Below are 20,491 nucleotides of genomic sequence, written 5' to 3' on the forward strand. Positions count from 1 at the left end.
AAACCCGAGCCCCTACAGTGGTGCACAGGCCAGGGATGGAGGGCTCCCATGCCACCCATCTCCCCTCTGACCTCCTCCTCTGAGCACCTGCTCCCTCCTCTCTGTTCCCCTGTATCCCGACAACAGGCTTTGCCCTGGCTGGTCCCCCATCCGTGATGAAGTCTCCCCCACCCTCCCCAAGCCGCTGCTCAGACGCCACCTTCCTGGTGAGGCCTTCCCTGACTACCCTCCATCTCTGGCCCTCTTTATTCCACTTGCCCACTTGGTTTTTCCCAATAGCATTGATCCCTGAGCTAAAATGCCAGTGCCCGTGGGGGGGGGGTAGGAACTTTGTCTCGCAGCCCTCGGGATACTCCTGGTGGCTGGAGCGGAGCCCAGCATGCCACGGGAGCTCAGGGGACATGTGCTGAGTGAAGGCACACATGCATGAATGAATGGTTTGGAGAAGGGGGCCGGGGCTCAGTCCAGGTGGAGCTGGAACACCTGGCCAGCTGTGGGGGAGGCTCCCTTAGTGACAGCGTGGACCAGGGCAGGATCCTGAAGGGCCCTGGGTGTCACAAGTCATTCCGTCTATCCCCCTGCCTCTGACCTCACTTCTACACAGCTGCCCTTAACCCCAGTCCCTAAGGAAAGTGACTCCACCCCCTCCCTAGGCTTCCACACCCAGCCTTCCTCGGCACCCATCGGACCCTCAAGCAGTTGCCCTTGCACCTGCTGACTGCAGACCCCGGGTTTAAATCGATTCCCCTTCTCCATCCACAGGGAAAGGAACAAGCACCTCCGGGACGAACGGGACATGCGTTTTCAGGTAACTGGCCGGAGCCCGCTTCCCCTGGGGTCCAGTGGCCGCCACGTTGTGCTGGGACCAGCCCCAGAGTGTCCCGAGGCTTGGGATCTGATGGCTCCTTCGTGTGGGCAGGACGGTGGCAGCAGATTTTTTGAAAGTAGCAAAAATAGAGGGTGACCTATTGTGTAACCATGAGTTAACTTCCCATGAAGTGACGCACTTTCCTCTGGACGGAACGAGACTGAAATGTTTGCCCACGTTTCTCGGAGGCAGAAATGCTAGTTCCATCCGTGACGTACATACATTCTCAAATAGCACAAAAATCCTGCGTTTATGGAAGATCTCCATAGGGCTGCATTACACAGCATCTAGGATTTCACGTTCCCCTATTACCCCCCTCCCCGACAGTAGCCACTGGATGCTCTGAAGGGAAGCAAAAGAGGGGCAGGGTGGATGGATGTGACTTCCTGACTATCAGGACCATCACGCTGCGAATGTCACGTGTGTCCTTGGGTAAATCAGCCTCCTTGAACCAAGACCTCATTTATCACAGGAGGAGAGGGAATCCCCGCTCTTCTTTTCCATGTTGTAGGGATTTTGGCAAAAACTCTGGCAAAAGGAGGTCTCGCACTGACCCTCAGCTGTTCAGTGCCCTAAACGTGGTCGGCAAACGGCAGCTGGTTTGCCTGGAAACCGGTCCCACCTGGTTTATAACTGCCGATCCTGGAGGGACCACGCACAACAGCACCTCTGTTTTATCGCTGGCTGGCAGCTCGCTTCTCCGCCGCCCACCTGTGTGTGCTGTTAGAGCAAGGCTTAAGCCTACACATGTTTGTTTGATGATGATAATGCTTATAATTGTTTTAGAAGTAACACGGAATGTATTTTAAAACTTCCCACCCCATGTCACCCTAATCTCTTGACCTCACTTCCCTTCACCTGCCAAACTCATTCTGCTTTGAGAAGAGAATTGAATTAAGATCCCTCGTGGGGCACAGAAGAAAGAGGGATAAAATCGTGTTCCTGCTGAATCATAATTAAAGATTCATTTGGAATCACAGCCATCCCTCCCGGGGCCCCGGAGGGCACACGGCCCCTCCTTCTGTCAGCGCGGATCACCGGGAACCATGGGGCTGGCTGCTTAATGAGCCAGTCTTCCTGTGATCCAGCTCCCTCCTCTCCTGGAAGACAAGACAGGCGTCTGTCGGGGACATGGGTGGCGGGGGTGCGCCGCACTCCACCTAGGCTCTCCGCTGCCGATGTGTGAGCAGTTTGTCTGCACCCAGCCTGCTTCCACAAGGACCTGGAGTCCCCTGTCCAGCTGAGGGGCTGTGTTCAGGGCATTGGGCTACTCGACCCTCTGGGGCTTTGGAAATAAAGAGGAGCTGGGGCCTCACAGGAGACCGTGATTTTAAGAAGCACAGAGTTTTTTCTGCCCACAGATATTTTTTCCTGTACATTCCACACTTAGCTCTTTTTATTTGTCCTTTTGCAAATGATCGCTACTCCTGGGCAGGCTAGCCTGGCGGACCCCAGGCTCTAAACAGTGTACCGGTTTGTTTGATTGCATTATTAGATGGGAGATGGGGGAGCGGTTCCGGGCAGAGACGACAGTGAGAGGAAGGAGTGGGTGAGGGCTGGCCGGGAACCTGGGACCTCGCTTGCCTCCTTGAGAGTTTCACTTAAAGCCGGACCTGTGCGGTGGGCAGGTGACCCCTTTTCTGCTCCAACACTGGGACAGACCAGCAGGCGGGGTCTGAGGGCATTTTGTGTTTCTGCAGAAAGACAAGGCGGCCAAGGCAAACCCAGCTGCTTCGGCAGGCTGGAAGCAGCGGTCTGGCTCTGTGATCGGCAAATACGTGGACGGCAGAGGGATTCTCAGAAGGTGAGCCAGCCCCGATTTGCTCACTGGTCATCTGTTCGCGGGTCCTGCTCTGGTTGGGCATGGGCTCCGAGCCCACTGAGAGCCGATGGGCCTTGGCGGGGAGCCCTGGGGTCAGGCACTCGGCCCCCTGGGATCTTGGAGGACGTGCCCCTTCCTGCTCTGACTTCTAAGTGGAAGAGAGCTGTGTGCAGAGTCAGCCCTGAGAACAGGCTGTTGTCGCCTGAGGACGCCCCAGCCTGGCATGTGCCTGCAGAGAGGCAGGGAGCGTGAGGGGATGAGCGGTCAGTGGGAGGAGGGCAGGCTTGCTGGACGGGGCTCTGCTGCGCAGAACGGACGCCCTCGGTTTTACAGGGACAGGACTGTGTGGCTCTAAAGGGTAATGAAAGTGTGATACGGGACAAGCACAGGATCTGTACTTGACGGACTCCTTTTACTAATTCCTGTTTAATTAGCTCAAGGATAACATGTTTGGTTGCTGTTGGACAGCACACAACGGCCTGAGAGTCCCCAGGGGCGTGCCCGTGGCTCCTCGGAGGAGACAAGCCCGTCCCGCCCGCTCTTCCTCGGGGCATGGGCTCCATCCTCGTGGGTGTCTCAGAGGGGTAGTGGGAGGCGGATCCCTAAGTGTCAGCCCTGGAGAAAGTGTGTGAACTTGCTCGTCTGGGAGACCCTGAGTACGGCAAGCGTGGAAGTCACGGGTTCGCCAGGCGGAGGTGACCTGAGGAGGCCAGGCGGCTGGTCAGTCAAGACCTTGAACCTGATCGTCGTGAAGTCCTTTTCTAAATAGCTAAGTGGTGAGACCCAGTGTGGGAGCCAAACTCCTGCAGCAACAGTTGGCCTCTGGGTTTCTCCGAACTGAGTCTAGGCCTTCATCAGGCGGTTACCGATGGCCTGCCCTGTACCAGACGTTCTGCGGGGCCCTGCGAAGGCTCCGAAGACTCACCGGACGTGGCGTCCATCACGGGTGCCTGCTGTGTGCGAGCTACAGTGCCGTGTGCTGGGGCCACGGCGGTGAACAGGGGCCCTCACCGTGGGGCTTACAGCTGAGCGGAGGAAGCGGACCGCAGACAGCGAAGAGCCAGCCGGCGGCGAGCCTGCACCCCGTGCGGCTTTGACAGAGGCGCCTGCTCTCTGCCGTTGGCGCGCAGCGTTTTGAGGCAAAACCAAGAACGAACTTGGCCATGCTAAGCTGACGGTATTCCCGAGTATGACGGGGCTGGAGAATTTCCCAAATGAAGAGCTTTTGCCAAGAAATGCTTCATTTTAGGGTCGTTTCAGGGGCCGTTTCTTTTCTGGTTGCAAGGCCTTTGAAAAGCCGTGCTCTGCGTGTGTGTGTGTGTGTGTGTGTGTGTCCTGGCACGGGGGCGCACGCACCTGCACTTGTGTGTGAGTTGTGAGCGGAGCACGAGCAGATGAGAGCATTCAGTGTGTGCTGAGGTGGGAAAGCACATAGTAGGCTCATTAGACTCTAGAAGAGATTTGTTGGAAAGAAGACAGCTTCTGTTAAAAGCTGGTTTTATACATGAGTGTAAAGGTCCTTGAGTTGCTGCGAATCCTTGATTTTATATGAAGGGACCAAACTAAGTCACCGCTTGTGTGAGCAAGCCCTGCCCCTCAGCTTGACCTCGCAGACTCGCCCGCAACTTCAGGACGGAGGAACACGCGGTGTTTCCTTTTCCTTCCTGCTGTGGGGCCTTCGGAGCCCTCAGTGCCACGAGCCAGGGGCCAAATGCAGGCTCTTCCCTGTTCGGCGTGTTCCGTGTCCTTCACTCACTGTCTTTCTTTTGTCCCCCATGTCCTCACCACCTCATCCTGCTCTATTTTCTCTTCTAATCCTTGTGTGTGTGTCTTTCGATTTTGGAGCCAAGGTCCTCCCTGTAAAACAGTCCTCATCTCCGCTTGTTCACAAAGACCTGAGAGCGCCCCCCAGAGGGGCCATGGGACTTTGCTGTCACACCTCGGGGATGCAGCCTGTGCGCTGGCCCCACCACCTGCTGCCCGGCTCCGCCACCTCCTACAGCGCCTCCTCGTTCCTCACGCTCACATGCTCCCGGAAGCAAATGTGCACTCAGGCCTCTGAGGCCACTCGCTTCTGACCCCAAACAGAGAGGAAGGACAGGCAGGTGGGGCGCCACCTGGTTTCCTTCGCACCCGAAGCCCCCGGGAGGGCAGCTGCCCCGGCTCAGCGGCCATCTGCAGTGTGAGGGCCCCTCCCAGAGCAGCGGTGCCCCTCGCCCGCATCACCTAGAGACGCTTCCCTAACGTGTCTGGTTTGTGCACCATCTTATTGGTGAGGTGGGCAGGGCAGGCGGGCCATGTTTCACGGTGAGGAAACAGCCCTGGAGAGTTGGCATCTTACCTCAGGACACACAGGTGGTGAGGGCTGGGGCTGGACCAGCGCCAAGGCCACCGAAGGTCGGTTAACCCAGGATGCTTTGTTTCCACATCTGCTACACTCCTCTCTTCAAACCTTTACTTCCCACAACCTGGGACAATGTAGCTGGTGTGTCTTTGCTGCTCTCAACCCCCTGAGCCAGGCCTTCCATGAGGACGGGGCCGTGTCCACCTGTTGCTGACTGTGTCCTTAGCTTACTACCTGGGAGCAATCATCACCTTCGCCTTCATCATCTTCAACTATAATCATCTTCACCTTCATCAGCTTCCATCACCACCACCTGCCTCCTCACCTTCATCACCTTCATCGCCTTCACCTTCACCATCACCACCTTCCTCACCAGGCACTCAGTCATTCCAGGCGTGGAATGATTAAGCTAAAGAATGCTGGGTCTGCTTTTCCCTTCCCTGGCTTTTGTCTGCCCCACAGTGAGGCTGCTCCTCAACTGTCCGTCATAGAAGCTGTCAGGCCACCCCCACTTCAGTAAAAGACTGATACATTTTACAAAATTCTCCCCACCCTTCTTTCTTCCTGCAAACAGCCAATCAGTGGAGGAGGAAGATGTGTTTGGCGTTCCGAGGAGGAGGAGCTCACTGGGCCTGAACGGACACCCGCTTACGGAAGAGGAGCCGGGGGCTGGGGGGCCGCTCCGCCGGGCGCTCTGCAGAATCATCTCCATTGAAGAGGACCCCCTGCCCCAGCTGCTGGGGGGCTCCTTTGAGCAGCCGCTGGGCAAATGCCCCGAAGAGGAGGAGGTCTCCGACCAGGGGCTGGAGGGACAAATCTCACAGGCCCGACCTCTGGGACAGGTGCCCACGTCTCCTCGAGGGCAGCCCGTCGGAAAAGAAGCCCTGTGGAAGGTAAGGGCACATCCCATGATGGCTTGTGGGTCACCCCGTCCCTTGGCCCTGGCGTGGGAGCACGAGAGCCCAAAGGCATCTAGGGGAGTCAGATGAAGCCGGCCTGGCGGTTCACCAGATTTCTCCACCCTGCCGGGTGTCCCGGGGGGATCTCGGGGGTCTGGTCCAGTCTCCTGACAGCTTCTGTTGCTGGCCTCACTTTGTGCCCTGTGCGCTCTTTCCTGATTCAGATTCAAAAGCATTTGGTGAGTCAGAGAGACCCTCTATAACTAAATAAACACACCTAATTTCCTCCCCCTGAATAAAAAAAAGATTTTTAAAGGTTAAAAATTTTTAGAAAGCAAACAATTGAAAAAACAACAGGGACGGAAGTCAGAGCAGATTAACTTAGGATATTATATCGCTGTTAAAAATCACACTTTTGAAAACCTTTAGTGATTCAAAGAAATATTTATAATTTAATAATAATATATATCAATATAGTGCTAAATAACTTAATTTAATTATAATATTTATAACTTAGTAATATAGTTATAATTTATTATCGATATTAATACATAATAATATATTAAAATAGGTTAAAATTATATATACCATCTCAAATCTCTCAAAAAACATATGTTAATTCATCTGTATAAATGGAAAAAATGCACAGACGTATGAATAGTGACCATTTCCAGGCAGTGGGGTAGATTATGAGTAATTATTATTTTCCTCTCTACTAAGTTTTGTAATCTTAAAAATTAGTGTGCATCACTTTTATTTTTTATAGCTGTTTTAAAAAGAAGAGCAGCGCGGGGAGGGTACAGCTCAGTGGTAGAGCACATGCTTAGCACGCAGGAGGTCTTGGGTTCAATCCCCCGTACCTCCATTTTAAAAAACTAATAATAAATAAATAAATAGACTTGTTTTTTAAAAAGAAGAACAGTGGGAAGGAGGGTGAAGACAGATCCCCTGACTTGCCGGCGGAGGGACCCTTTCCCCAGCCCCCCCTCCCCATAGTTTGGCTCTCTCAGTGTCACGGCGGGCGTGGGGGGTTGTCCCCCAGGTTAAGTGCCTGGAGTGGGCTCCCTGCTCCAGTGGGGTGGGTCCTGCCCAAAGCTGAACCCCCACTGTGTTGATCGCATCCTGTCTCCTGTTGGCAAGATAAGTGCTCTGCCTGGGGCGGGGCGGGGGTGGGGGGAGCACAGAGCGAGGTCAACCACCGCCTCTGCGGCCAGAACCATCCCGCCCACCCCGGCCTTCACGGCCCCCGGACCGAACATCCTTGGGCCTGGGGGCACCGAGGGCTGCACGGAGCTTTGGTCTGAAACAAACGGAGACTCAGGCTGGGAAGGGAGTGATTCCTGTGCATTGCCAGAGTGAAGAAACTGGGGCTGCATTTCTGAATGCATTTCTGCATTTTTTTTTTCTAAACTGAGTTTAAATTCTTGTAATTGACCTTGAATTCCCTCCTAAGTACTGCATGGAATTGATTTCACCCCAAAAGGCTGTTAATGGCTTTTCTCTGAAACTCAAGTACTGCTAATATCTGCTGCCACTGCATTAGAGTATTTGCTCAATGAGAGGAGCTTAACTCCCCCAAATCCACTTCTAAACGGGCTCTAAGGGCCTCCTCGTTTGGCGAGGTGGTGCTGGGCGGGGCGGGCAGGTAGCTCCCTGGACCTGAAGGCCGTTCGGCGGGAAGGACCCTCTGCTAGGCCTGACTGCCTCTCGCTCGCCCAGCACCCCAGAGCAAGTCCATTCTGCGCTGGGCTCCAGCACCTCCCGCTGCGGGGCGGAGGAGGAGGAGCAGGACTCGGTTCTGGAAAGCTCTGCCCCTGCAGCCTGGCACGTGGGCTCTCCCGGGCTGCTGCGTGGGGGCTGGCTTGCCTTGTTTCCAGGGCAGACGGGCATCCCAGAGGGGAGCTGGTGCAATGGGACAGTAGAGCAGTGTGTCCATCTGGTCCAGGCTTTCAGTCATGGGACAGAAATGAGGCCCTACCTACTCCCACCGGGATGTCTCTGCCCCTGAGAGATACATAAGCCTTCTTTTTCCTGTCTCCCCTTCTCCCTGCAAACACCCACCTTGTCCTTCCGCTCCCTGCAGGAGATCTTTGCCGCCTCTTAAGCCCCAGCTCATAGCCTCCCCGCCGCGTGTGCCCCTTGCCTCCTCCGCGCTCTCCCGGGGCCCTTGGAATGGCCCGCACCTGCCAGCCTCCCTCCCTCCACCACAAACCAGGCCCATAGGCCTGCAGCACAGGACGTGGGCCACAGTGTTGGCTGAGTGATGCCTCTCTGCCCTCTGCTGATGCTAGGAAGACACTCGAGGCCTCGAGCTCGAAGTTTCCTGCATCTGAGGCCAGAGCGGCCTCCCTGGACACCGCAGGGACAGTGAAGGGTGGGGGTGGCAGGCATGGGGGCTGGCGACAGTCCCCGCATGTGGCCGGACTCTCTGCCTCCCACAGGAGGAAGGCCCTGCGTCCACCCCAGACCGGCTCTTCAAGATCGTGTTCGTGGGCAATTCGGCTGTAGGGAAGACGTCCTTCCTGGGGCAGTTCTGTGACGGCAGCTTCTCCCCGGGCTCGGCGGCCACTGTAGGTGAGTTCTCTCCCCAGGCTGGACCCCTGGCCCACCTCGCAGAGGGGGCAGCTGTGGGAAGGGGGCCCTGGGAGGGACTTGGAGCCGTGGGAGGGACTGCAGGCCCGGCTGGTAGGGGAGGCCCACCGCTGCACGGAGCTGGCCCCTCAGCTCTTCCCACGGAGGATGGACCACGAATGCTCCCTACATCCAGCCTGAGGGGAACTGAAGTTGGCAAAGGTGGACTTCTGGCCCTTGTCCCCTCTCTGACCCCATCGGTCTGGAATCATCCCTGTCCCACTCTCCCCGGGGCCGGCACCCCCCACAGCAACCTGCCTCCCCCGCGGGCCAGCTGCCTCCCTGCCCCTTGTGTGTGTGTGTGTGTGTGTGTGTGTGTGTGTGTGTGTGTATGTGTATGTGCCTGTGTGAGCCCACGCACATGCGTGCAGACAGGTGGGATGGATGGCAGTGCTCTCGGTGCCTTCTCTCACTCATCAAATGTCCCCGACTCCACCCCGGCGCTGCTGGCTATCAGCTGGAGTCTGTTGCCAAAGCCCGTTAATCTCTGCTATTACCAGCCCATCACGGCTTCATGTGCTCCCGGTAGCATCTTGGGTGACACTGCACTGAGATCGGAGCCTTTGCCCCCTCACCCAGAGCTGCTCCTCGTGTTGGAATATGTGGGAGACCCAGGGGCATGTCAACCTCTTAGCTTCTACTGACTCAAATCACTCAAGCAGAAAGAGGAAATCCACTGAGAGCCTTCTACGGGCCATTTAACCACGCAGCAAAGTCAACTCTGTCTGCAAGTACGTTGATTTGATCTGAATGTTTACCATGGTTTATAGTCATCTATCTTCACGACAACCCTGAAAGGCAAGCACTGCTATTAGCCCAGTGGACAGACTGGGAAACTGAGGCCCAGAGAGGTCCAGAGGCAGGTCCTCGATCCCCTCCACTGGTGGGCGCTAACCCTGGCCTGCACCCCTGACACACACGCACCCCTGCTGTTCCAGTCCACCGTGTCCCTGACAACACTGCGCTGTGCGTGCCCAGCCTCCATTTTCTGCCACAGGACGTGAGCAGAGGTTGGCACAGGTGGGGAGGTTCAACAGAGCCTCAGAAATCCTGGACCTTCATCTCAGCTCCGCCACTGACCAGCCGTGTGACCTCGGGAGAACATGTTTCCTCTTTGGGCTTCAGTACTTCCTCACCCGAAGAAAATGAGAGATTTGAACCGGGTCACCCAGGACAGCTTCCAAGTCCAGGGCTCCGTCCAGACCGCCGTGACCCTTGGCTGTCTCACAGCCTGGCCCTACGAGGCAAACCTCCTGCCCAGAGCCCTGCCTGGGGGGCCTCCGTTCTCTTCCTCCAGCGTAACCTTCCTTCCAGCCATCCCCCTGCAGGCTCCAGGCGCCCCTTCCTGCAGGCTCCAGGCGCCCCTTCCTGCAGGCTCCAGCCTTCCCCCTGCAGGCTCCAGGCGCCCCTTCCTGCAGGCTCCAGGCGCCCCGTTCTTACCACTGAGCCTTTTCCGAGGCTGCACCACAGCTGGAGTATTGTCCTGTCCCCTCCCTTCCGCCCTGATGCACCCGGAGACTGGGGGCATCCCAAGATGAAGAACTGCACCCTGATGGGAAGACAGTACAGAAGAGCCTGGCCTTGTGTGGCTGGAGATGGACGGCTGGAGCTAAACCATGTGTGCTGAGCGTGGTGACACGGGAGACAATGGCCATGGAGCTGGACTGGCCTTCCCTGGAGCATTCAGTGGGGTCCCCAAGGAACGACCACCAAGGTCACGGCTCAGGCATAGGCCCGCGGGAGGCGGGGGAGGGACGCTGTGACATCAGGCCCCCGGGGGCGTCCCTCCAGTAGTGCACACTTATGGTGCCTCTCATGTTGGTGAAATCAGGGAATCGGGGTCTTACACTTCCAACCGGTGCCCCTGAGATGCAGCGCTCTGAAAAAGAGAAAAATCAGACTAATTTGCACTTCCCAGGAGGCCAATTATGGAAACACCTACAGTTTAGGAAGGGGAAAAATACCCAAGTTTCCAAATCCGGGACACCCTTCACCGTGCTGTGCAAAGCAAGCTGGAGCGGTGGCTGGGGTTCGCCTCCCCGCACGCATGTCCCGAGCAGACGTCACGCCAGCCGCCTCCTGGAGCCCACGCAGCTCCCCCACCCCGACCCCGTCAAGCACGGCGGCCCCAGCCCCTCGACACGGCACCGGCAGGGACGCAGCAGCTCCCTAGAGCTCAGCCGCACCTGGGACTTCCTGGCCCCCCATCTCCCTCACGAGCGCGGGCTTGCACACCACCCTCAGCTTGTGCGCCATCTGGTTCTATGATGCAACAGTGTGAACTGGGGCGCCCTGCCTCCCCGACCTCAGCACCAGCCCGTCCCCGCGGGCGTCCTGGAGACGGCAGGTGATGGTTCCTGTAGAAGGCTGGGGCTCGGCTTGTCAGTGAGAAGACTGGCTGCTGGAGGCCAAGGCCCTAGAACCCAGGACTCCGAGTCCTGTCCTTCTCCTGAGGCCCCGCCTGGGTTCACGTTCCCCTGCTTAAAACCACAAGCCACAGCCAAGGTGTTTCTTCCCAAAGCGTTCCTTGGCGGGATGTCCTCTGCCCTTCGGGGCACCCGTCCAGTTTCCACTCCTCTCTTCATCTCCGTGGAGAAACCCCACAAGCTTTCCTCCCTGACAACTTGCTGGCACTCCCCAGTCCCAGACCTTCCTGCTCAGAATGACCGCTCGGGCCTCTCCTGTCCAGAAAAGTGAACGCCACCCTCCCAGGGTCCATCACCCAGCCCTGACCCACGTATCCCACCGCACGGCACACCCGCGGTGACAGGGCTCCCCGTGAGTGTTGGAACAGGTCAGAAATCCCTCTGGTCCCACATCACTCTGCACTGTCTCTTCGGCGGGACGCTGGCTTCCTGTGTCCTCGCAATGTCTGTTCTCAAAGAACCTGCACTTAGATCCCGTCTCCGAGGGCTGCTGTGGGGCCCACCGTGCGTCTCCGTGCCCTGTGCCCACTCTCCAGGGTCCATGACGCCAGGTGGGGTCACAGATGGAAGTCTGAAAGTGTGATCCATCCCACCAGGGAGATTTGAATTTTATTGTGGGAACATTGAATAGGATTTTAGAGGGAAATAAGAAAAGGAAGGATGGAAAGAGGGAGGGAGGGAGGGAGGAAGGATGGAATTTGAGGACAGAGTTTCTGTCTCCTCCACCTTCACAATGAGGGAGTGAATTCATGAGTGGCAATTCTTTGCATTCGTCGGTTGCTTTTACGCACCTGGTCTCGTTTGACCCCTGAGGAGGGTCTGGGTTGCACTGCAGGGAGAAGCCTGCGGTTCAGAGAGGTCAGGTGATTTGATCAAGGTCCCACAGCTGGGCAGTAGCAGAGACTGGACCAGAGCTCAGGTCCCGGCCCTCCCTGTCCAGCGCTCTGTCCCCGCCCACATCACCTGTCAGGAGCCACACGGGGAGGGAGGACACGGTGGGGCGTGGTTTCCTGGCTTGGACTTGACGCTCTGCTCCACCCGCAGGCATCGATTACCGCGTGAAGACGGTGTGCGTGGACGACTCGCACGTGGCCCTGCAGCTGTGGGACACGGCGGGGCAGGAGAGGTGAGGCGGCATCGTCGGGGAGCCCTGCCTCCCCCCTCCCTGAGAGGGCGGGGGCGGCTGCGGAGGGGAGGCCCCGCCCTGACCCGCCCTTCGGCGCAGGTACCGCTGCATCACCCGGCAGTTCTTCAGAAAGGCCGACGGCGTCATCGTCATGTACGACCTCACAGCCAGAGAGTCCTTCCTGTCGGTGCGGCAGTGGCTGAGCAGCGTGGAGGTGAGCTGGTGGTCCTCCCTGGGAGGCCCTTCCTCCTGGGCCGCGCCCACCCGCAGCCCCACCTTCACCCCCGCTACCCGCACTTTCAAAACCTGGCTCAGACCCCACCTCCCGGAACAAACCTGCTCAGGCGTCCGCGCGTCTGTCTCCCCAAGGGCCCGGCAGCAGGCTGGTTACTGGGGACCCAAAGGTGAACGTGAGAGATGCCGCCTCTGCCCTCCTTGGGGTGAGGGGTGGAGGGGACACAGGGAAAATACAGATTAAGCCAATGATGGTGTCATTCCGGCTGTGGAAAGTGGGAGAGGACTGGGGGAGGGAGCGCCCCGTGTCAAGGCCGGCTCCCCCTGCTGTGGCTACCCTGAGTCACCACCACCTCTCCCTGCCCCTGCAGTTTCCTAGCTCCAGGGGGTCCCACTGTGCCCAGCCCAGGAGCGGCACCTCACGGTGTCTGGGGGCCTTGGTCACCACTCCTCACGCCAGGGGAGGCTGGTCTGCAGTGTGAGGACCCCAGGCTCGCCCCAGAGTCACCCTGGGCAGGGCCCGAGAGACACAGGGCTCCTCTCTGACTGCTGGGCTCTCGGGGAGGCTCTGCTTTCTCGGTGTCCTTGCAGCAGGCTTCGTCTTCACTTCCTGACCGCCTGCGTGTCCTCCGCGCCCACTCGGACGCAGGCTTCTCAAGGCCAAGGGCGGCGCGGACAAGCCACTTACTGTTTCGTACAGGCCCTGCCCTGATTCCTTCGCTCACAGTCAAATAGGAGGTCCCAGCTCCTCCCACCAGCAGGACCGCTGCTCTGTGTGTTAATTTGCTCTAAGCGCTGCCAGGCACTGTTCTGGGGTCTGGGGACTCGAGGAGCGGACATCCCATGGAGCTTAGGTTCAAAATCTCTCTCAAGCCCATAGGCCTCACCCCGCCCCTCACCCTCCTGTCACCCTGTCACGTGCTGCACCCACGCCGCTACCTGCCCGGGTCTCTGCTGCTTTGTGCGGCTCTGTCGCAGAGCCCAGCGCTGACCTGGCCCCCCGGCGCTGCGCTTAGCAGATGCTGGCTGCATGGACGGAGGCTGTGTTGCTGTGCAGGCGGAACACGGGGGTTGTTCACTGTTTTGTCTTTCGGCCCTAAGAGTCACGCTTCCTCGCGCTGAAATCTGTTTCTCTGGAAGTTTGGACTGAATGGGCCACTCCCTTCTCTATTGTTAATCCACATCCTTCTCATTACCAAGAAAAATAAGGAACAAGGATGGAAGCCAGATTCAGGGGTTTCTGGGAAATCTGTGTGATACAAATTATTTTTTCAAAACTATTGCATCTGAAACACTGACCATAGAGAAAACGTACATTTTGGAAATGCAGTGAACGGCTCTGCACAGAGCTAATAGCGGAGGCAGGTGGTGGGTGCTCTGGAAGTGACTCCTGTTTAAACTTTATAATTTATGACGTGATTATTTTTGATGGCACCAGCCGGTTTCCCTTCCTCGCAGAAGTTAAGCACTGGGAGAGACTTCAGTGATTACCTAACTCAGTGGTTTTTTAAGCTTTCCTCCCAGGAGCCCTGGCATCAGACTGACCTTTCCTGCAGGCCAGGGAGGGGCGGGGAAGGGTCGTGATCAAAGATCTGGGCCCCTCCTCCCCCACCTCAGAACCCTCTACTTTGTTCACGATTGTGCCCCGGAGGTCCAGCTACAATTTTGTTAGACCAGAGTGTTTCCCTTTGAACATCACTGATGTGGTACAGCCAGCTCGTTCTTAGACGAAGTTGGGGCCATGACTTCTTCAAGGTCACCTATTCCTTTCCCAGCTGCAGATGGTTAATGGTTCCCTATGTCTAAACTTTGATAGAAGCACAGAGGGGCTTCCTGCACACACTGAACCAGAGGGTGCGGAACACATGGATTTGGGGCGGGGGCGGGGTGCCAACCGTGCCACTCCATTTTATATAAAGGCCTTGAACGTCTGTGGATTTTGTGCCTGCCGGGGGGTCCTGGAGCCAATCCCCTGCAGACACGGAGGGACAGCTGTGTACCAGCGCTGGGACGAGGCAGTTCAGATAGTCTGGGATTAACAGGAACGGATGGAGACAAATTTATATGCTCTCCGCCGTTAGTGGGGGGCTGTCGTTTCTAAGGTCCCTGTTTTGCGCAGAGAGCCTGGGAATCTAGCAAAGAAGTGGAACCTCAGGTTGAACTTGGAGGTGGACCTGGAGGCTAAGAACTGTCAGAAGGGGCGCCCTCACAGCTGGCAGCGTGAGTTCAGTCGTTCCGCAGGGAACCGGGCCGGGCCCCGCCGCCTGGCCTGTTCCAGCGCGGAGTGGGGCTGGAAAGCATTGCCAGCCGCGCCCCCCAGAGTGTCCACGGAAGCCAAGCCGAGACAGGAGGTCCGCCTGCGGTCAACTCAGAGGCATCCGCGTGGGGCGGGGCTCTTCTGCGTGGCCTGTGGTTTGAGTTCTCCTGCTGTAAAGGCGCAGGTCCGCGTCCAGTGATAGTGCTTCCAGACTTGGAAGGCTCACCCCTGGCGCGCTCAAGCAGGACAGATTCCGGGGCCTCTCCCCACCCCCCGCCCAGGCAGAATGATTCCGGGCCTAGAAATCCAAACGAGAGCCAAAGTTTGCCGGGTTGTTTGAGTCTCAGCCGCCACGGTTCCCAGCCTAAGCCAGTGCCTCTCCAAGTCGAATCGCATCCGGGAGCTGCTGGGACCTTGTTGAAACACGGATTCTGGTCCAGCAGGTCCAGGCTGGGGCCTGAGACGTGGCATTTCTGACAAGTTCTCAGGTGAAGCCGGTGCTGCTGGTCCAGGGAAGGCACGTGGAGAAGCAAGATTGTAAGTCACTTTCAGAGATGCTGGTGCTCCTTCGACGGGAATTGGCTGGGCGTGACCTGCGTGCCCGGCGCTCAGCAGGCGCCCTGGAGGACTCCGTGTGACGGACCCGGCTCCGCGGCCCGGGGTTCCGTGGGCACGTGCAGAGGGCTAAGGCAGGCGGTGGGGTGTGTGTAGAAGGCATGGAACGGTGGCATCATAAATCCGCTTCTTAAGATTCTTGAAACGCCGAAGGCATTCTGCCTTGGCAACCAGCAATCAGAGATGAAAACTTGACAGCTAGTTTCATCGGGACCTGGTGTCTGTGGCTCACTTTGTGTTTCCCTAGCGCTCCAAGCGCTTCCCCAGCTCCCCCACCTGGAGGAGGAGAGGTGGAGGGGCCGCTTTCTGAAATCTTAGTATTAAGTGAATACCAGCTCTTCTCAGCCGCCTTTTCCTCAACCTGAAAAGCGATACCGCAGAAAAGGCTGAGATCGCCATCGATCATATGTGGCAAAGACTGACTCTTGGAGGAGGGTGTGTGGGGCAGGAACAGCGCTGGGGGAGGCGTGGACTTCCCTGGAAAGGAAGTTCTCACTGTCCCAGCCCAGCCACCTCCTGACTGTGAAACGTGGCCAGCCACTCAGTGAAACAGTGGACCGGAGGCTCTGGAAGTTTCCTCCTGGCCCCCACATTCTACAGAGGATGGCACGTGACTCTCAGGGGGTCCAGTATGGAGCTGGAGTGCATGTGGATGAGAGGGCCCTAGAGGATCTTTCCAGCCCACAGGGAACCAGACTCCTTGGGCGCAAGAGACGCAGGCAGCTGCTCTGTGTTATGAGGCGGGCGTGTCCTGCCCTCTCCCGGGCCTCTTCCCAGCTCGGTGCCTCTGCCTGGCCTGCAGGCCTCCGGCAGAAGAAGCCCACGCTGGGCCCAGACACGCTCGGTGAAGATGCTCCTGCCATTTCGTCTTTCCTGTACACTCACAGCAAATCAAAGCCTTTAGCATTCCCGGCCCTGCCGGACCTGCTCACCACCCCTGCGTGGGTTTAACCAGTCCAGTCTGCAGGAGAAGTTGCTCAGGCTCTGAGGACCCCATGTTCAGATCGTGAGACGTACTGGACGTCTGAAGACTTTGGGGCCTGCATCAGGTGGAGATCATAGGACTGGTCCCAGCCTGATGGGCTGGTATTTCTCCCAAACCCAGGTTGTTGGTCTGCAGTGTCTGCGGTCCCCGCGCGTTAACCTGAACTGTGAGCGCTGTCCTCTTAGGTCTGCACGTCAAGGGAGTGGAATCTGACTGGCGTCCTTAACCAGCAAGACCAGTGACTCTGAGCTGGGGGAAAATGTGCAGATTAATCTCACCGAGGCTCTTGCTTCATAGATGGGAAGTCCTGAGCTGCAGAGAGAAGGGACTTGTCGAGGACACACGGCTTGTCCAGCAGCTGGGACGTGGGCTTTGCCACTGTGCTCTGCTCTGTCCTTGTCCATGGCCCAGGTCGAAATCCACTTCTGGGAAAGAGGCCTTCATCTCTCTTCAGCCCTTCTGGCCTCAGTCTCCAAGCAAAGCAGTTCTGCAGCTGAGAGGGGCCAGGCCCGCTTCCCTCCCCACCCCCAGCCCTGGCCGGCTCGCGCTCTGTGGTCTGTGTCGCTGGGAGTGATGTGAGGCACGCAGCAAAAAATAGCAGTTTGATTTTTCCCCCCACGTTCCAAGTTGAGCTTGAAGTGCTGGCAGTTTAGAACGAGCTACACAAATAAATCTTGTTTTGACTCATCATCGGGGGGCCAGATAAATATGGAAACCCCCAAGATATAATTTTCCAGCCTTTTTTTTTCTTAGCCTAACTGCATGCGTTAACGTGCTGAGAAAGTTTTTTGTTCTGGGTCTGGAGAGACAGCAGCACTATCGTGGCTAAGTGCTTTTTTCTCCCAGCAAATAAAGTAGATATTCACACACACACACACACAGACACAGACACACAGAGACACACACACACATCACAACAGCTGCGCATCCTGAGCTGAAATCCAGCCCTTGCTCCAAATTGACAGCTCTTGTTATTTAAAGTCAGAGAGGAGTAATCTTTTGAATTGCAACAAATCTGTCTTCCAAGAGGCTCAAGCTCAGAGAAAGGCAACTGAAGTGATGGAAGGTGGGGAGAGGCTTCCATATCAGAGCTCACCTCACAGCTCAGGGAATAGAGAGGGAACGAGGAGGGGCGGGCAGACCCCACAGGGACACGTGGCAGAGCCAACACCCGCGGCACAGAGACCGTGTGCCCCGCTCAGGAGCTCCTGTCCTTCTCTCCGACCTGGGGCGCCCGCTGGGATTCACCAGCATCTCTAGAAGTGTCAGCCGAGGTTGGGTGGCCTCAGGCTTAGTCACCAAAGGAGATGCCCTTTGGACTTTTCATCTGGTGGATAATCATTAGCATCTTTGTCCACGCAGTGAGCAGGCTGACGCCCTAGCAGGCAGGTGAGCCGCTCAAGCTGTGAGGATGAAGTCAGAGAGGACCAGGAGACCCCAGCCCGGCCCCAGCCCCTCCTGTGTGGGAGCCTGACTGCCCGGGATGGGTCGCACGCGCCCTGGCCTCGTGTGATTGCTCACTTACTTTTGCCGTAGTTTTGCAGAGAGGCCTAATCCCTCCTTCATCAGCACAGGCCAGGGCCCGTGGAGGGGAAGCAAGGTGTCCGGAGAGTTTGTATAAAGAGGAATGTTGCAAAGAGCAGAAACCACGGCTCCAGCTGGGGCCTGGGCTTTTTTCCCTGCTGTTCTTTCTAAGCTCTTTCTTTGTTTTTTTTTTAATCCGAGAATCGCTTTAAGAAGGAAGACTGCCTCTTCTTGTCCAAGAGGCAGCCCTGTGCTGGTGGTGCGGGGCCCAGAGGCCCGGCTGGCGGTCCCCTACCTCAGCCCGCTTGGTCATTCAGGACCCAGCATCCCCTTTGCAAGGAAGGAAACAGGCCATCGCCCATCTCAGGTAACACCAGATTCCGGGTTAGAGTCCCGCCCTGGAATTTCAAGTCTGACGCTCTTATTTTCAGAGCATTTCCATGTCAAGACATCCCACAAGCCTTAGTCATCCTCACACATCAGTCTACAAATCTCTCTCCCCCGCTGTGCTCCGAACGGCAGGGCTTTTGGCCCATTTTCCCACTTCTTCCACTTTTCTTCCTTTTTGGTGAAAACCTCACCGCACAAGTTTCTGCAGCACAGCACAGGCGGGGAGGGGGGCTTCCCGGGACCCACAGTTGGACTGAGGAGCCGAGCGTTCCCCACACGCCGTCGGGGGCTCCTTGCTAGCGGGTAACTGGAACACGGCGCAGCCCGCCCAGGGCATCAGCCGCCGTGCGCGTGAGCGGGGCTACTCTTGATGGACCGGAAGACGCTGTGAGGTCTCGTGGTGCCCGGGAGCCACGTGAGTGTTCATTGCCGTCTCGCCGCAGGTACGCCGAGAGACCGCCTGTAGAGCCGTCTGGTTAATAAGACACTCGGCAGCACAGGGTCACTGGAAGTAAGAATTTAGAGCCAAAGATTAGAGAATGGCGGCCGCCTATGCTAACAGGTGGATCCCTGTACGTCTGACTTGGTCGAACATCCTCCTGGATCTTCTGAGCTCTAATGGTCTCAATGAATAAATGAGCATTTTTTCACTGCTGAGCTGCAACAAGAGCGAGCGTGTAGACTGAGGAGGCACCGAGGCTTCATTTCGAGCGGAACGGCCTTTAAACTTAGAGTCGGGGCGTGCAGCTGGGCCGCGGACGTTTATTTGGAGGGACTCGAAGGTGAAGCAGTTGGACTGGGGGCCAGACGGCACCGCTGGTTGGTCTCTGTGATCCCACAGCCCTTGCTACTGAGCAAATGCACAGCGACAGTGAAAAACTGTTTGTTTCCGAATTATGATGGAAAGCCCCTAATTAAATGTCTCACAAAGCAAAACTAAGCGCCGGCGTAAACGTGAACATTATCGTATTGACTCGCCTGGTAGCTGTGCGGCCCAGGCCCTTGTTCGCCCCCAGGAGAGGCCCACGTAGGACTTCCTCTCCACAAGGGAAGTGCAGTGACCCTGGGGCGCAGGGACCCTTGGGTGCAGGGACCCTGGGGTGCAGGGACCCTGGGGTGCAGGCCCCTGGGTTGCAGGGACCCTTGGGTGCAGGGACCCTGGGGTGCAGGGACCCTGGGTTGCAGGGACCCTGGGGTGCAGGGATCCTGGGGTGCAGACCCCTGGGGTGTAGGCCCCTGGGGTGCAGACCCCTGGCTGATCCGCCCCAGCCTTGGAGGAGTGAGCAGAGTTGACTCCTTGAATAAACTTGTTCCTCCGGCCCACGCAGGGTGGCTGCACTGGCCCCCAGTCCCTCCTGATCAGGGCTCCTTCAGAGCCAGGGCACCCACGACAGGGCTCCCTGGACGGTGCCCTCCCAGGAGGCACAGGACGGTCATCAGTCTGGCTCTGTGAACCCAGGACCATGAATCAGATTTGGACCCGACCCTCAGGGAACTACATACCCAATCTGAGGCACCTAGAGATGCCGCTGCTGACCACGCAGCCCCCAAACCACCTCCAAGCCCGTCTCAGCAATTCCATGTTTATTCCGGTCCACATAGACCACGTCTGGTCCCTGGGGGGTGCCCTCAGGGGCTCTGGAAGGACCCCTCTTTTATCAGCATCTGCTGTGACCTCGTTCTGCTCCCACTGCCAGGACACAAGGCGGGGGGGGGGCGGCACATTCCGGGATCCAAGGAGCAGGGTGAGCACCTCTGCACTGAGAGGGCTGGGCACCTCACAGAAGCCCTGCAGACTGAGACTCTGGGGGACAGCGGTCTCCTCTGTCACCGCCTGGCATGTGGGGCCAGTTTGTGCCTTTCCAGCCAGGATTTCCCGCCTGCTTTTCTGGGATGCTTCTCTCACGGGGGAATTATCTGTCCCGCAGGAAGCCGTGGGAGGCCGCATCCCCATTCTTCTGCTGGGCAATAAAATTGACAACGAGAAAGAGCGGGAAGTCCCTCGGGGCCTGGGGGAGCAGCTGGCCAAGGTAAGGGGCGGGCATTCCCGTCTCTCTGGACAGGGCGGGAACCTTTTCTGGGAGCCCCTTGGGAAGGAGGCAAGTGAGCCAGATGGGTGTCCTGGCATTGTGGGGACGGTCCAGCTGCTGTGCATGTGGAACTTGCCAGAAAGCCAAGGCTGTAAGAGGGACTTGACTTGAGTGGGGGCAGTTTCCCAGATTCTTTCTTGGAACTCGGAATTACGAATCCTCGGATAGCAATGTCAGCCGAGAAAACACTATACAGCCTCGAAGTTGAGAATTTTGTTTTATTTGGTGGACTTTCTGCAGTCTTCACTCCTGAGATCGCTCTGAGGGACGGCTCCGAAGA

At 57.4% G+C, this 20,491-nt stretch overlaps 1 protein-coding gene and 1 long non-coding RNA gene across 3 annotated transcripts in view; one reads left to right on the plus strand and one right to left on the minus strand.

The window, feature by feature from the left end:
* CRACR2A (calcium release activated channel regulator 2A) overlaps positions 1 to 20,491 on the plus strand; it is a 95,577-nt gene that overhangs the window by 68,742 nt on the left and 6,344 nt on the right. For both annotated transcript variants that reach the window (XM_072954460.1, XM_072954461.1), the window contains 7 exons: positions 763 to 808; positions 2,569 to 2,672; positions 5,609 to 5,927; positions 8,375 to 8,507; positions 12,035 to 12,116; positions 12,216 to 12,330; positions 20,050 to 20,151. In XM_072954460.1, coding sequence (XP_072810561.1) covers positions 763 to 808; positions 2,569 to 2,672; positions 5,609 to 5,927; positions 8,375 to 8,507; positions 12,035 to 12,116; positions 12,216 to 12,330; positions 20,050 to 20,151 — 901 coding nt within the window. The remainder of the gene's footprint in view (positions 1 to 762; positions 809 to 2,568; positions 2,673 to 5,608; positions 5,928 to 8,374; positions 8,508 to 12,034; positions 12,117 to 12,215; positions 12,331 to 20,049; positions 20,152 to 20,491) is intronic.
* LOC140691286 (uncharacterized) lies at positions 11,736 to 13,527 on the minus strand. The gene is made up of 4 exons (XR_012066877.1): positions 13,290 to 13,527; positions 12,453 to 12,550; positions 12,200 to 12,297; positions 11,736 to 12,090 (listed from the first exon to the last, which is right to left on the minus strand). It is a non-coding gene; the product is annotated as an uncharacterized lncRNA (long non-coding RNA).

The sequence above is a fragment of the Vicugna pacos genome, chromosome 34 (genome assembly GCF_048564905.1).
Source record: "Vicugna pacos chromosome 34, VicPac4, whole genome shotgun sequence".
NCBI classification, from domain to species: Eukaryota; Metazoa; Chordata; class Mammalia; order Artiodactyla; family Camelidae; genus Vicugna; species Vicugna pacos.